The 15,587-nt window shown below is 42.6% G+C and overlaps 1 protein-coding gene across 3 annotated transcripts in view; it reads left to right on the top strand.

The window, feature by feature from the left end:
- Positions 1-15,587, top strand: part of MAP3K5 (mitogen-activated protein kinase kinase kinase 5) — a 259,401-nt gene that overhangs the window by 174,567 nt on the left and 69,247 nt on the right. For all 3 annotated transcript variants that reach the window (XM_070073521.1, XM_051854304.2, XM_070073520.1), the window contains exon 15: positions 10,286-10,419. In XM_070073521.1, the coding sequence (XP_069929622.1) occupies positions 10,286-10,419 (134 nt within the window). The remainder of the gene's footprint in view (positions 1-10,285; positions 10,420-15,587) is intronic.

Consider the following 15,587-nt stretch of genomic DNA (forward strand, 5'->3'; position numbering starts at 1 on the left):
TGGAGTTTTGAAGACCTCTGGTATTAGACAAGATTGGCCTTCATAACAGGTTGTATCAACAGGTGAAGGGCCCTGCTCTAAAACTGTTTGAGCTGTGTGATAGCATAAGACAGTATTCATGGCCTTACAATTTGTGGTGCATTTGTCCAGCTGATTGTTCTCAATCTCAGTCTCTCGTAATGTAAAGGGAGAGATTAATCACTTTCAAAGAGCTATCAAGAGGATCCAGGATCAATATCCTCTATCTGCATATGACAGTATGTAGGCTGGGCTTGGGGAAAGACCCCTCTTGATTAGGCAGCACCATAACAAATACTATGAGTATGTTCACCAACTAAATAAGGAGAAAATGCTGGGAGTTTTGCCTAAGATTGTCCAGAGGGTTTTAGTAAATCTGCTGACCTCAGAAAAACAGCTCCTAAAATACTGCTAATTCATCAGAGTGCTCTGTACTTGTCCCATTTAAGTACATGCAGGGATACTATTCTATTAATGTGAAAACATTATTTGACTTTTATTCTTTGATTTCATCAGAATAATTGAAACTCTGAGCCAGAGTGGCTTCTACGGCATTTGCAGTAGATTTCTTAATGTATCTGAAGAACTCAAATATACTCATTTTACAAATTGTGGCTTACTTCGCCAATGAGCTGTGGGTGTTCTGTTAGCACAACATAAATGAGTGGTCTCAGTGAAGTTCTGGCTGGAGCGTGGTGCTCTGCATCGTGGCTGTCCCTCTCTCTCGCTGAGTGTCGTTTTGTAGCCAAAGCTCCTTTACAATATGAGTTAGTAAGCTTTAGCTTACATCTTTTTGCACAGTTAAGGATAATTTCCCCCATTATATGTTTAATTACATTTCCTAGATACTTTCAACATTGTCAAGTGAAGCTATTTTAGCAGCACTCCAAGTACTTGATTGCAGTGAATTCTTTGATGTCATTACCATGCACTGAACTCAAATTTCAGCCCATGATTGGCGTATCAAAAGTAATTCCTCTACTTCTCAAACTCCCACAGCATAAACAAAAATTGCTTTAGAGAGCATCTGCACAGTGTTTCTGATCTTTACCTCAATTGAAGATAGAATTATAATTGTTTCAATACATGTGTCAATTATTCTTGAAGCCTTGGGAACCTTGGCCCAAAACAAAATAAAAATGCTAAGAAGATCAGATGATCAGGAAATGCTCCTTGATATTTTTAACTTCACTTAGGTTAGTATGTGGCAAACATTAACTATTAATGTGGTTCTGTAAACTACAGGTTTGAAGCTAAACCCTATTCCTAGTGTCTGAAAAACTCAGAAGCACAAGTTAGCAGCTGATTTCCTTTCTGATTTGAATCATGCGCTGTCTTCTAAGCAGTACTGTTGACAGATTCAGCCTCCTTGGGTCATGAGCAGACCCTATCTGAGCTGATGGAGTTTGAATCTGCTGAGATCTCCAAGTGGAATCTGGAGCCCTGGGTCTGGTCCTAACTTTGCCATCAGTTTGCAGCTTCAGACAGAGTTCATATTCCCACTGGGCTCAGATGATTTCATAAATTAGAGTGAAACGAGAAGATCCTTAATGTCCTTTCCCAGCACTAATTTTTAAAATAAGTTTCAAGATCAGCACACACTGTCCAAGGCTATTTCAAATATAGCTCAGTACCATTTCCCAGAGAAAGACTTTCTTGTTTTTAAACAGAAAGAGAAACAACTTCTTTGGATTCAAGGCCATGGTTTTTTACTTCCAAAGCTGTATTTTTCCATGGAAGAGTTGTGAACCCCCTTAAGTGATTTGATGTATTAACAAGTTTATATCGAAATCATCACATAGTAATTACTGTCAACCATTGAGGTATTTAAAAAATTAACTAGTTGTATTTATTTCAGAGGGAGGAGAGAGGCAGGCAGATCTCCCATCTGCTACTTCACTCTCCAAATGCCAGAGCTGGGACAGGCTGAAGCCAGGAACTGGGAACCCAATCCAGGTCTCCCAAAGGGAGACAGGAAGCCAACTATTTTAGCCATCACTGCTGCCTCCCAGGGAGTGCATTAGCTGGAAGCTGGAATTAGAAGCAGAGCTAAGACTCAAACCCGGGCACTTTGATGTGGGCTGTGGGCATCCTACCCGCTAGGCCAAATGCCTGCCCCACCGTTAGGGTTTTAACCCTGACCAGCTGTGGTCCCTGTCATTTCTGTCTAGCATGTGTTCATTAGGAGCAAGCACGTCTGCCCAGGACCCAGGCCTGACACCTCTGCTGCTGCCTCTCATCCCTCATGCCTGGTTTTTCCTTCCGCCCCTTCCTTTCATTTTCTCCATCATTACCAAGACCTCAGGTCTTCATTGTCTCTCCTGTGGCCTGATCCTCTGGAATTCTGTGACTCCAGACTGAAATTCCCCAACGCTGCTCTCTGTGGAAGGAGGGTTCTACACCCTCTGATGCTCTTGTCCCTCTGGGCAGACGTCCCGTGCCACAACCTTTCTTCTACCCCACTTGGTGCCTGCATCCTTACTTCTTGAGATCCAGCTGCAGGGTCATTTTCTGCTGGAATCGTTTCTCAACTCCCCTTTCCCACTCTTCTCTGTTGCCCACGCCTCTGCCCCAGCTCTTTGCACTGCATTGTTAAATACCAAGACAAGAGCGTGGCTTTTCTCTCTTGTAAGCTCATAGTCTTGCATGGTACCAAGTGTCCATGCAGAGAAGGCTCAAACAGAAGGCTTTGAAGGATGTGAACCCGGACAGTGACAAAACTAGAGTTGTTTAAACAGTATCTTGGGGACTGGTGCTGTGGCATAGTGGGCTAAGCCTCTGCCTGCAGTGCCAGCATCCCAAATGAGCACTAGTTCTAGTCTTGGCAGCTTCTCTTCTGATCCAGCTCACTGCTGTGGCCTGGGAAAGCAGTAGAAGATGGCCCAAGTGCTTGGACCCCTGCACCCACATGGAAGACCTGAAAGAAGCTCCTGGCTCCTGGCTTCAGATTGGCTCAGCTCAGGCTGTTGCAGCCATTTAGGAAATGAACCAGCAGATGGAAGACCTCTTTCTCTGTCTCTTCCTCTCTCTGTAACTCTACTTCTCAAATAAATAAATAAAATCTTTATAAAAATTATTTTAGGCTGAGGGGAGAGTGATATGAACTGAAACAGGCAGTCCTTGCTGTAAAAATGGCTTGAAGATTGTTTAGTCAATGCTGTCAATGAAAAAAAAATGGTTTCTGTAATCAAGCTTAATACTGTAATAAAGCCATTAATGACCCATCCTCTTTTTTTAATTTCCATGAAAAAAAAAGATACAAATCATTGAAGCCCTTTTGGTGCTTAAGTGAAATTTGTTGTATCTCTTTAAACTTCTCCCAAAGACATACATTTTCACCCCCCCTCTCTGATCTCCTTCCTCTTTTTTTCCTTCTTCCCTCTTTTCCTTAGATATGTTTGCACTTTGCTTATCTTATTTATTTATTTTGGACAGACAGAGTTAGAGACAGAGAGAAAGGTCTTCCTTTTGTTGGTTCACCCCCCAAATGGCCGCTACGGCCGGTGCGCTGCGCCGATCTGAAGCCAGGAACCAGGTGCTTCCTCCTGGTCTCCCATGCGGGTGCAGGGCCCAAGCACTTGGGCCATCCTCTACTTCCCTCCTAGGCCACAGCAGAGAGCTGGACTGGAAGAGGAGCAACCGGGACGGAACCGGCGCCCCAACCGGGACTAGAACCCAGAGTGCCGGCATCACAGGCAGAGGGTTAGCCTAGTGAGCCACTTCCCCGGCCATTGCTGTTTTTTTAATGAAAAACATCAATAAGACTGACACAAGCAGCCTGAGACCATCAGAGCACCTAGCTCTGTGGACCTATTTCTGCAGTTTCTAGTGTGCATAAAGAGAAATTGGGCTCCCGTTGCGTAGAGTAGGGACAAGTGAGATAAAAGCCATAGTTTCCTGTGACTCAAACTTCTACAGAATGATGAAAAAATCTTGCCATTTCCTTTTCTTACAATTTGCATCACAAGCGTTATCAACAGTGAATAATGGTTTAGAATTAATTTAAATCAATTTAGAGTTAGCAAGTAGCAAACTGGTTTTTCTTTCACATGCTGTTTCTATTTTGTACAGATCCCAAGTTGAAAAATCCGCAGTTAACTCACTCAGAAAATGTATCATTTATAGTGTAGTATGATATTAGTATCACTTTATGATTCATTCTGTTGTGGGGGGAGAAACTTTCTTAGGCATGCTGACATAAGTTCTGTGTTGGAGGCATGCAGTTTAACTGATGAAAGACATGTTAGAACAGACAAAGTATATTCATTTCATCAATGGTATATCAATAAAGAGACCTAACACACAAAGAAGTGGTTCCCAGACAGCTAGAGTTAAGTGTTTAATAAGAAGAGGGGTTCATAGTTCAAGGGAAAGCAGATAGTAGGAAACTAGTAAGAAAAAATGGACAGAAATCAATGGAAAGTACAGAAAATTTTGATTTTTTTAAGATATAATTTCTCATTTAAATTCAAATAATTCATCTCCTTTTAGACTACAAGCCTCTATTATAGGAAATTTAATTTTAGAGAGAACTCTTTCATCCCCCGAATGCCTGCAACAGTTGTGGGTGGACCAAGGCAAAGCCAGTAGCTGGGAACTCAGTGCAGGTCTCCCACAGAGGGGTCAGAGACCTAAATACTGTAGACATCTGTTGCCTCCAGAATGTGCACATTTGTGGGAGGCTGGAATTGCAGGCATTGATAAGACTTACACCCAGGCACACTGATATGGGTTGTGGTGTCCCAAGCAGCATTTTGATGGCTAGGCCAAATGCTTACCCCCTGGATAAGTCATTTATGGCAGCTGTGGTTTTGGTAGTGGTAAGTCAGCAAAATCAGTTTAGATAAGGTTTATTTCTATGGGATTTTTTGTTGTTGTTCATGTTCAGATTTTTGTCAGCTTAAAATAATTTTCACGTCAGTAGCTCCAAGTTGATCCCATTAACTCACTCCAGTATTTGTTAGGCACCTCTCATGCAGTAGGCATTATTTTTTGGTGCTGGGGATGCAGTAGAGATCAAAACCAGGGAGTGATCCCTGCCCTCATTGTGCTTACATTCTAATGAGAAGCAAAGAAGGAACAGCATAAGTAAAATGCGGAGCATGTTACACAATGACCAATGTTAGGGAGAAAAATAAAGCTGGGCTGGGGTACAGAGGTACTGTATAGCAGGGATGGATAATTTTAGACAGGGAAGCCAAGGGCAGTTTTTTAACGAGCTGCTATTTAAATAAAGATATGAGGGAATAGAGATCACAATAGATATTTGATTTGTACCTGCAGTATTTTTGTTAATAATAATTAATGGTTTTGGCACTTATATATTGAGAAAGCAATACAGACTGAAAAAGCACATGACTTCCATCTGGTCTTTGAGGTGTTTAATCACTCAAGGTAATTAAGACTTCAAAGGGAAGTGCATGGCTTTTTATTAGGTGGTTGCTTTGCTGGGGGTCCCTTGACAGCACAAGGACTGAATGAATCACGCTCTTGTTTGGCCTTGTCCCCATTCTCTTCCTGCGCCCCATTCTCTTCCCAGCACCATTGAGGTGTCTCTGGGAAGGCAACCTAACAGGGTGATTCCAGAAGTATTACCATCATGGCTTCACCTCACAATGCAGTTATCTCCCTTAGCAACAATGTGATTGACTAAACTATTGCTATAGAAATAGAAGCCAAATATAAACTAGGTGATCATACCTTGTGTCTTTATGTCATTTAACAGAACCTGCCTTCCTGTGCCCTTAGTCTAGGCTCTGTGTTTCTTCTGTTTATTACATAGATCAAAGTGTCTATCCTTAAAGGCTAGGAAAATCTCCTTTTTATCTTCAAAACTGCCTTTTGAAATTGTATCTTTATTTTGTAAGAACAGAAAGGGGTGTTAATAGAGAGAGAAAGCAGTAATTTACCTATTGAGCTAGTTTTGTATAAATGTTGGTCTTATTAAAAGTTCTTCTGATTTTTACTATGACCATTTTATTTAATAGGAGTCAACTTTTTTAGAAAATTTATTTATAATTAATTTATTAATTTTATTTGAAAGAGTGACAGAGAGAGGAGAGACAGAGAAAAATATCTTTCATCCACTGGTTCACTCCCCAAATGGCCACAACTTCCAGGGCTGGGCCAAGCCAAGGCCAGGAGCTAGGAACTCCATCCAGGTCTCCCATGTACATGGCAAGGGCCCAAGCACTCAGGCCATCTTTTTTTTTTTTTTTTTTTTTTTAAAGATTTATTTGAAAGAGTTACATACAGAGTGAAGGAGAGGCAGAGAGAGAGAGAGAGGTCTTCCATCCACTGGTTCACTCCCCAATTAGCTGCAATGGCCAGAGCTGCGCCGATCTGAAGCCAGGAGCTTCCTCTGGGTCTCCCATGTGGATGCAGGGGCCCAAGGACTAGGGCCATCTTCTACTGCTTTCCTAGGCCATAGCAGAGAGCTAGATTGGAAGAGGAGCAGCCAGGACTAGCCGGTGCGCGTATGGGATGCAGGCAGAGGATTAACCCACTGTGCCACAGCGCCAGCCCCTTATTTATTTACTTCTAAAGTAAAGAATTACACGGAGAGAAGGAGAGAGAGAGAAGCAGAGAGCTGGATTGGAAGAGGAGCAGCCAGGACTAGCCGGCGCGCATATGGGATGCAGGCAGAGGATTAACCCACTGCGCCACAGCGCCAGCCCCTTATTTATTTACTTCTAAAGTAAAGAATTACACAGAGAGAAGAGAGAGAGGCCTTCCATCCATTGGTTCACTCCCCAGATGTCCGCAATGGCTGGAACTGCATCAGTCCAGTCAGGAACCAGGAGCTTCCTCTGGGTCTCCCATCCAGGTGCAGGGGCCCAAGGACTTGGGCCATATTCTACTGCTTTCGCAGGCCACAGCAGAGAGCTGGATCAGAAGTGGAGCAGGCGGTTCATGAACTGGTGCCTGTCGCTCCCCGTCTTCGTGGAGGAACGACACAGGACCCTGCGCTGTTCTTTTGTCTGCTCGGCCCTTCCCAGGTTTGCTGCTGGTTCTTCCCGGGTTGGCTACCGACCCTTCCACCTCCGTGGAAGGGCGGGTCCCCCTAGCCACTTTCCCCACTTCCGCGGGGGAGCAGCACACCGCCGGCCGGCTCTCTCGGGGGCTGCACAGGTGTTCCTTCAGATAGATGTTCCTGGTGGATGTTGTCTCTCTCCTCCTTTATAGTCCTTTTCCACCAATCCCAACTCTGCTACCCACACGCCGAGTACACTGCTCTCCTCCAATCAGGAGCAGGTCCTACAGTTTATTGGTTGAGCTGGAGGCAGCTGTGTAGAAGCTGTTTCTCCCTTCTCAGCGCCATATTGTGGGAGAGCAGATGCATAGAATAAGTCTTAATTCCAGTAACTTAGTCTAGTCCAAGTTGCTCCCCACAGTGCCTATATGGGATGCCGGCTCTGCAGGCGGTGGCTTTACCTATTATGCCACAGCACTAGCCCCTCAAGCCATCTTGGATCATTTCCTGGCACATTTAGCAGGGAGCTGGATCTGGAGTGGAACAGCTGGGACTCTAGTGGCCTAATAACCACTGTGCAACATTGCTGGCTCCAGGAGTTCACTTCCATACTTAACACATAATCCTTTTTGTTTTCTCTGAATAGTCTTTGGGTGCTTACCCAAAGGGAAGGGAAGGGAAGAGAAACTAAAACTTGAGCAACCTCATTAGGGCTTACATATTCTTAACTAAGCTATGTGAATACCCTGTGGCAAAACTGTTTTCAACCATAAATAAGCCAATGCTAACTTTCAGTATTTTATTTTGCATCCTGTTTTTAAATCGTTCTTATCATGAAAGTTTTTTACCTTAAATAAAAATTTTTAAAAAGATAAAGTTTTTGTCACATTTTCTATTAATTAATTAAATAATTATTGGGCATCTACTGCAAACCAAATATTGCTAAGAGGAAGGATAGAGCAATTAAAGACGAAGTTCCGTTCTTAAATCACTCCATGCACATACAGGTACGCAGGCAAGTGGTCAGGACAAGGCACAGTGACAGATGTACAGTAAAGAGGAACAGAGGCCCTGGAAGCACAGCTGGCAGGTGGACAGTTCAGAAAAGCTTCCTGAAGCTTGGTTTTGAAGCATAAGGTGGAATGACCTGGGTAGAAAATGTAACATGGGTAAGGTGTATAGGTCTGGGCAAGCTCGCTGACAGTTCCCTGAGGGGAGACAGATGTGAAAGAAGGCTGGATACAGAGGCTGAGATGAGATCCCCACGGGCGCTTGTGCTCTGCTAAGGCATTTGGATTGTATCCTGAAAGCAGCAAGGAGCCAATGAAGCAGACAAAGTGGCCCTGACCTGGAAAGCTCACCTTGGAACTCTGGGAAGTTTATGGTCAAGTTAGTGGAGAATGCACTGGGGAATGGAGTGACAAGAGAGGAGGGGGAGGGAGGCCAGTTACAATACTAGAATGAATGCAGTTGAAAAGCCTGGCTGAGACAACAGGAGGATAGAGGTAAAATGGATTTGTGAGCATTTTAATGAAAAAAGCCTGATAGCATTTGGCAGTCCATCTGATACAGGGAGTAAGGGAAAGGAAAAAATGGGATGTAAGAGGGCAAGAATCAAATGGCTGTTGAGTGAATGTTGACATTTACTGGCATGTCTTTCTAATACTGGTGTTCAAATACCAGTATTCACCTTAACAGGCTCTTATGCAGTAATGAGGTCTCCCCACAGGATTGGTGGTGGAAAGAACACAAAATCTGGAACTTTGTGAGCTAGCTTTAAACCACATGCCTTGCATATTTTCCCTGGAAAAGATAATTCTGATTATTTGTAGATTGAGGGTAGTCAGAGACTTTTCCTGCTACAACACATGGGGAGGCTCCTGAAAATTGGAGCCCTTTCCTTTTTAAATTATAAAGCTTAGGAATAATAATGTGAGGTGACAGCACCGGGTTCAGAGTATAGGTTCCTGTTCCTTCGAGATGGCACAGTGGAGCTTCTTTGCTGATGGTCCCTGCTTTGTCTCCTGGTGGCCTAGGCCCCTGCATGTTTGGTACAGCATTGCAGAAGTCTGGTCCTGAGGAACTGGGTAGGGAGGCTCGAGCTCCTTCAGGTGGCCTTGTTTGAACTATGCATGCTGCCTCTTCTGTCTCTGAGATGAAGCTCAGTTTTATCTGCAGATATGAGCATATTGCTAAATTATCACTACTGCCTGTCCCATCGCCCTACAAACCTCCATGGTCATCTGCTCTGAACTGGCCTGTCTTCACCCTTACAGTAGGCAGCCAGAGTGGGAGTGTTCTCTGATGTACTGCTAGGTATCTTGGCAGTGGCTGCTCACTGAGACAAGTGGGGAAGCAGACAACTCCTTTCCAGAGCACGGCTTCTGTCCTGGGCCAGAGGAGGGTGCCTGGTGGGGAGCCAGTGCTTGCTCCAGCCCTAGCATGGGATGGGGCATGATTTTGCCCAAGAGATACCATTTGATCTTCTATTAGAATTTTGGGAACTTGCTGGCAGATAACCTGGAGGTGTTAGCAGCATGCCCTGTATTTACTCTAGAGAGTTTGCAGAGAGATCTGATCAGCTCCCTGTGTAAGTAATTTGTTCTTTTTTATCTTGGCTTCCGTTTATGTTCTTCTTTTGTTTTCCTTTGTGTAGCTTCCCTATATCGTTTCTGAGTATGAATTTATTTTTACTTTTCCTATTTAGAACCCAATTTCTGGAAGTTACATTTGCTTCTTTCTCAAACCTGTCCAGTCTGTTTTTAGAATGTCTTATCTTTTTCTCATGTATTTAAAGAGTTTATAGCTTTATGCTAAATGTATATATTTTATGACTTGTGTTTTATGAAGTTTTGAAGATGGATATTTTTCATATCTGTCTTTACTAATGGTGAATTGTTTCCTTATATATTTAAAATTTCTGTATTGTGAGCTCACTTTCAGTGGTGCATTATCAATGAGAATCCCACATACTATGAAGAGGGAGGGGCCCCTCTTTAAAATGTTTTAGCCTGCTTTCTGCCAGGCACTTCAGGAGTGTCCCAAGCTCTTGAGCAATTTAACTATGTAGTCCCTACTACATCTACAACAGTTAGAAAACATGAACACACTGTCTGCTTTATGTTGAAAGTAAGAGTGTTTGTTTACTTTGTTCTTGAAGCTGCTTTTCAGAACTTCAACTTGTTGAAGCCATCTGAGAAAACAGGGAAGAATGCTGTTGGGGGGAAAAATCATGTTTGAAATAAAGAATGCAAGTAATATTTCAGTCTTCTCTCTCCATTTTTTCTTTTGTAGTATGACTACGAATATGATGAAAATGGAGACAGAGTTGTTTTGGGCAAAGGCACCTATGGAATCGTCTATGCAGGTCGAGACCTGAGCAACCAAGTCAGAATTGCTATTAAGGAAATCCCAGAGAGAGATAGCAGGTACAGTAACTGTCGCTAACAAATGCTATTTTCTAAAGCACTTTGGGTTGTTAGTAGCAATTTAGAAAATGCTTGGTGGTATGCTAATGAAGCCCTGAGAACTCCAGGGTGTTCATTTGATCCTTCTGAGGTTTGGCTGCTGTACTGTTAAGTGATACAAGCACAAGATGGATTGGGGGTAGGAGTAGTTATAGGAAAAGAGAATGGTCCCATGTGTACTGGACTCAGCTTATGCCACATAAAGGTGGGTTTATTGGATGGAAGGATGGGGAATAAGCACTATCAGAAATGGTTGGAACCAGAAGTAACAGTTTTCAGTTGGGCATGTCAGGAGCTTGGACATCATCATTCCTTGCTAACACTGGAAAACTGAACAGACTGAGACTCAGGGTTTCTTCATCAGTCCATTGGTGAAGTTAAATTACAAGACAGGCAGCTGCCCCCAAAATGGGAGAGACAGACAGGCAAATACACAGAGTTAAAACATGCCAGAGCAGAAGTCCACAAGCAGAAGCCCCCATGAGAACCAGTGCTGGGGTGGGAAAACCTGAACTGTCACTGATGCATTGCTGGAGGCCCCTCTACACTTTCTGAGTTTTACGTCATGGAGCCCTGCCAGAGAAAATCTCCCTTGTGCTTCTGGAAAGGGGAGGGAAGATGTTACCATTTTTAAATGTGTTCAGCATTCTTCCCTTCACAAGGCCTGCTCTCAGGAGAAACTCATTAACCAGAGCCTGTCCCAGGTAGGGGTAGAGAAATGCTGCCATCCAGCCCACTCTAGCCATTCTGTTCCACATAAGTGGGTAAAACTGAGAAACACTTGTGACGCTCATAGCCCAGCGACAAATGCTGACCAAAGTACTGAGTCTTTATTACAGAAGTGCAGAACTCTTCCTCTGCGCACACAAACCTCACCATCAGATAACTAACAGCCTGCCGAGAGCAGTTCCTTTTCCCTAGTACATCTTGTGTACCTTTCAGCAAAAATATTATAAGGTATACTATAAAGCAAAAAGCACAGTTCAGAGAAACTAGCAAGGGTCAGAACCAGAGTCAGACATGGTAGGGATGTTGGAATTGTTGGAGTGGGAATTTAAAACAGCTATGAAGAATATGCCAAGAACGCTAATGGAAAAAGTAGATAACATGTAAAAATGGTAATGCCAGCTTAGAAATGGAAATCATAAGAAATAATCAAAAGAACTGCTAGAGAGCAAAAACACTGTAACAGAAATGGACAGTGTCTTTGATGGCTTCACTGATGACCAGACACAGTTGAGGAAAGAATCTCCGAGCTTGAGGATGTGTCAGTAGGAACTTTTAAAACTGAAAAGCGACAACAGGGGAAAAAAAAAAAAAAAAAAAAAAAAAAAAAAAAAAAAAAAAACTGAAAAAAGTGGGACAAAAGATCCAAGAACTATGGGAAAACTACAAAAAATATATTGCAAGAAAGAAAAGAGAAAACAAAGGGATCACATAAACAAGACTAGTGTCTGCTAATGATAACTGATAGAATTAAAAAGGAGAGAATGATCCAACATGGGAAGCGGGATACACAACAGACTCATAGAATGGCAGATGCCCTAAAGAGCACTCTGGCCTCAGAATCAGCCCTTAAGGCATTCGGTTCTGGCTAAAAAGTCCATGAGAGTTTCTCAGGCATGGAAAACCAAGACACTGTGGCCAAAAAAAAAAAATGACCTAAATGAAAGATCTCTGTGAGTGAGATCCCAGGGGAAAGAACGGGCCATCAAAGAAGGAGGTACCTGTCTCTGAAGGGAGGAGAGAACTTCCACTTTGATTATGGTTTTGTCCAAATAAGGTCAGAGTTTGTGAACTCAAGAGGCTTCCATAGCCTTGGCAGCTCATGACAAGAGCCTCAGGTGATTACTGACGTCATAAATAAGAGTGTCAATTGTAAAATCAACAATGGGAGTCACTGTGCACTTAATTCCCCATGTAGGATCTCTGTCCTTAATGTGTTGTGCTATGCAAACTAATGGTAAAACTAGTACTCAAACAGTACTTTATACTTTGTGTATCTGTGTGGGTGCAATCTGTTGAAATCTTTACTTAGTATATACCAAGTAGATCTTCTGTATATAAAGATAATTGAAAATGAATCTTGCCAGTGCCACAGCTCAATAGGCTAATTCTCTGCCTATGGCATCAGCACACCAGGTTCTAGTCCCAGTCAGGGCGCCAGATTCTGTCCCGGTTGCCCCCCTTCCAGGCCAGCTCTCTGCTATGGCCCGGGAGTGCAGTGGAGTATGGCCCAAGTGCTTGGGCCCTGCACCCGCATGGGAGACCAGGAGAAGCATGTGGCTCCTGGCTTCGGACCAGCGCAATGTGCCGGCTGCAGCGGCCATTGGAGTGAACCAATGGCAAAAGGAAGACAGTTCGCTCTGTCTCTCTCTCACTGTCCGCTCTGCCTGTCAAAAAAGAAAAAAAAAGAAAAGAAAAGAAAATAAATCTTGATGAAGAATGGGATGGGAGAGGGAGTGGGAGATGGGATCATTGCAGGTGGGAGGGAGGTTATGGGGGGGAAAGCCACTATAATCCAAAAGTTGTACTTTCAAAATTTATATTTATTAAATAAAAGTTTCAAAAAAAAAGAAAAGCAGAAAGCTACGAAAGATGTGCTGAATAGCTTGAACCACATATCACGAGGCCTTGTGGAAAACAAAGTTGTTTCTAGCAACAGAAATTCAGAAAACTGAACAACTCTGTTAACACGATTATCTATTGTTCTGTGCCCTAGTACTCTGCTTTATGTTTTGTTTATCCAACTAATATTTCTCTCAGCCTCGTGGCTTCTACTGGCTCACATTCTCCCTTATGTCTTCTATGATAGTGCTCCTACAGTCAGCTATGTACATTTTCCATGTGTTGTGTACTCAACATCTAAAAGAGAGAGGACTAGATTGTTTATTACTATCCTTATTTGGCCACATTTTAATGCCCAGCTACATCATGAGCTTCTTTTGGATTCCCTCAAATCTGCTTGCCTGTGGTCACAGTGATAAAGGTCTCATAATCAGCCTTCTCCACTTGTACATCTAAGATGATCTCAAGGTTAACAAAACGGAGCCAAGATTTTTACTCCCAAATGAATTCCCCTTACAGTATTCCCCACGTCAGTTAATGGTACCCACCCTTCCACCCAACTATTTAGGCTGAAACCCTGGACTCATTTGGGATCCACTCACACACACTACGTTTATTCTATTAATTGCGTTGTTTGTCATCCCAACTTCTGTAATATATTCTGAATCATTCTGTTCTCTGCTATCACTACAGCTACAACTCTAGTCTGAGCCTTCAGGCCTCTCACTTGGACTCCTTACTGATTTCTGCAGCCACCTCCTAACTAGTCTCTGCTTCCACTTTTTCCTCCATCCACAGCTCATCTTTCCTCAGAGAAGCCACGGAGATCTTTCTAAAGTTAAAACCCATCGTGGGTGGTAATGATGTGTTGATGTAGGTTCATCAGTTGTACCGCATGTACCACTCTGGTGAAGGGTGCTGATAATGGCACAAGTTATATATATGTAGGACCAGGGAAGTGTCTCTGCCATCTGCTCACTGTTGCTATGATCCTAAAACTGCTCTAAAAGTTAGTCTTGTTTTTAAAAGTCACATTATGTCACGACTGCCTAAAACCCTTCAATGAATTCTTACTGCAAGCAGCATAAAACCCAGAACGCTTAGCTTGAGCCACAAGGCCATGGGCAATCCACTTGCTCTGAGGCCTCACCTCCAGTGCAGCCACACTGGTGTCTGTCCATCAGGCATACAAAGGTCAACCCAGATCTTGGCAGGACTTTTCAGTTGAGACCTGAATGATGAAAATGAAATGACCACAATTCAGGAGGAATATAGGCCAGGGATATAAGCAATGATCAAATGAAAAGATGTCCATTTTACTCTATACAGTAAATTTTAAAATAATCAAAGATTAAAGCTACAGTAGTGTATCGTGGAAAAAATTTAACAAAGGTGTAAAAGTTTGATGAAACTATGTTTGCAGAATTACTGATGATACACACAGACATTTCATAATATTTTTAATATTGGAGAGAATATTTATCCTTAGGTAGAATGGACTGTGACTAGTAATACAGATTTTGAACTATCCTTGATTTAAATAATGAGGTAGGGTTATTTGCTTCTCCAGTGTCTTTAATTTAAGCATTTATGGTTTGATTTTAAAAGGGAATTAGGAGGTGTGAGCCCTTTGATTCCTAATAAACTGAGTGAGTTGCTTGCCTTGGATTATTTAATTACTTTAATCTCTTACATCTGTAGAAAGGGCACAGAATTTATCACTCACGGCTAACAAGAGCAGTCATGAATAATGTCAAAGAAGTAACTCATGAATATCTTCATAGTTGAGAGTCGTTAGATGAGTATCTTATTGATAATATTGCATATTAGCGTTTCTTGTATTACCTCATTCAATTATGAAGAATTGCTGCCTCTAACATGAAGTCCTTTAAAGGCTCCTTATTTTAATACCTGCCCTTTTTGATTCCTAGAGCAATTCTAAAGAAACAGTGAGTAATAGTTTTAAAACACAAATCTTTTAAAACTATTTTTAAAATAAATGTTGTTGCTGGCTGCTTTCTAAGTAATATTATGTAATTTTAACTATTAATTAAATTAATTGGATTTTTATAAACTGATTTCTTAGCTTTAACACTTACCCTGAAAAGCTTCATGAAAATAGTGTTACTCACTATCACCAATTCTAGCATTTGTTACCAGTATTAAAACAATACCATTCTGCTTATGTGAGTTTGTCATTGTAGGATCTGAGCATTTCCTACATAAAGGACTGAAGCAAGTATGAGACATCAGATTTGTATTTCATTTGTCTTAAGTAGTTAGTATTTCCTACACCTATGGCCTTAGTTTTATAAGAGTTAAAAAATAATAGGAAATAGCTATAAGTTTTGTAGCTCCCCATCTTCGTGGAGGAACGACACAGGACCCTGCGCTGTTCTTTTGTCTGCTTGGCCCTCCCCGGGTTTGCTGCTGGTTCTTCCCGGGTTGGCTACCGACCCTTCCACCTCCGTGGAAGGGCGGTTCCCCCTGGCCACTTTCCCCACTTCCGCAGGGGAGCGGCACACCGCCGGCCGGCTCTCTCGGGGGCTGCACAGGTGTTC

The sequence above is a fragment of the Oryctolagus cuniculus genome, chromosome 5 (genome assembly GCF_964237555.1).
Source record: "Oryctolagus cuniculus chromosome 5, mOryCun1.1, whole genome shotgun sequence".
NCBI lineage: Eukaryota > Metazoa > Chordata > Mammalia > Lagomorpha > Leporidae > Oryctolagus > Oryctolagus cuniculus.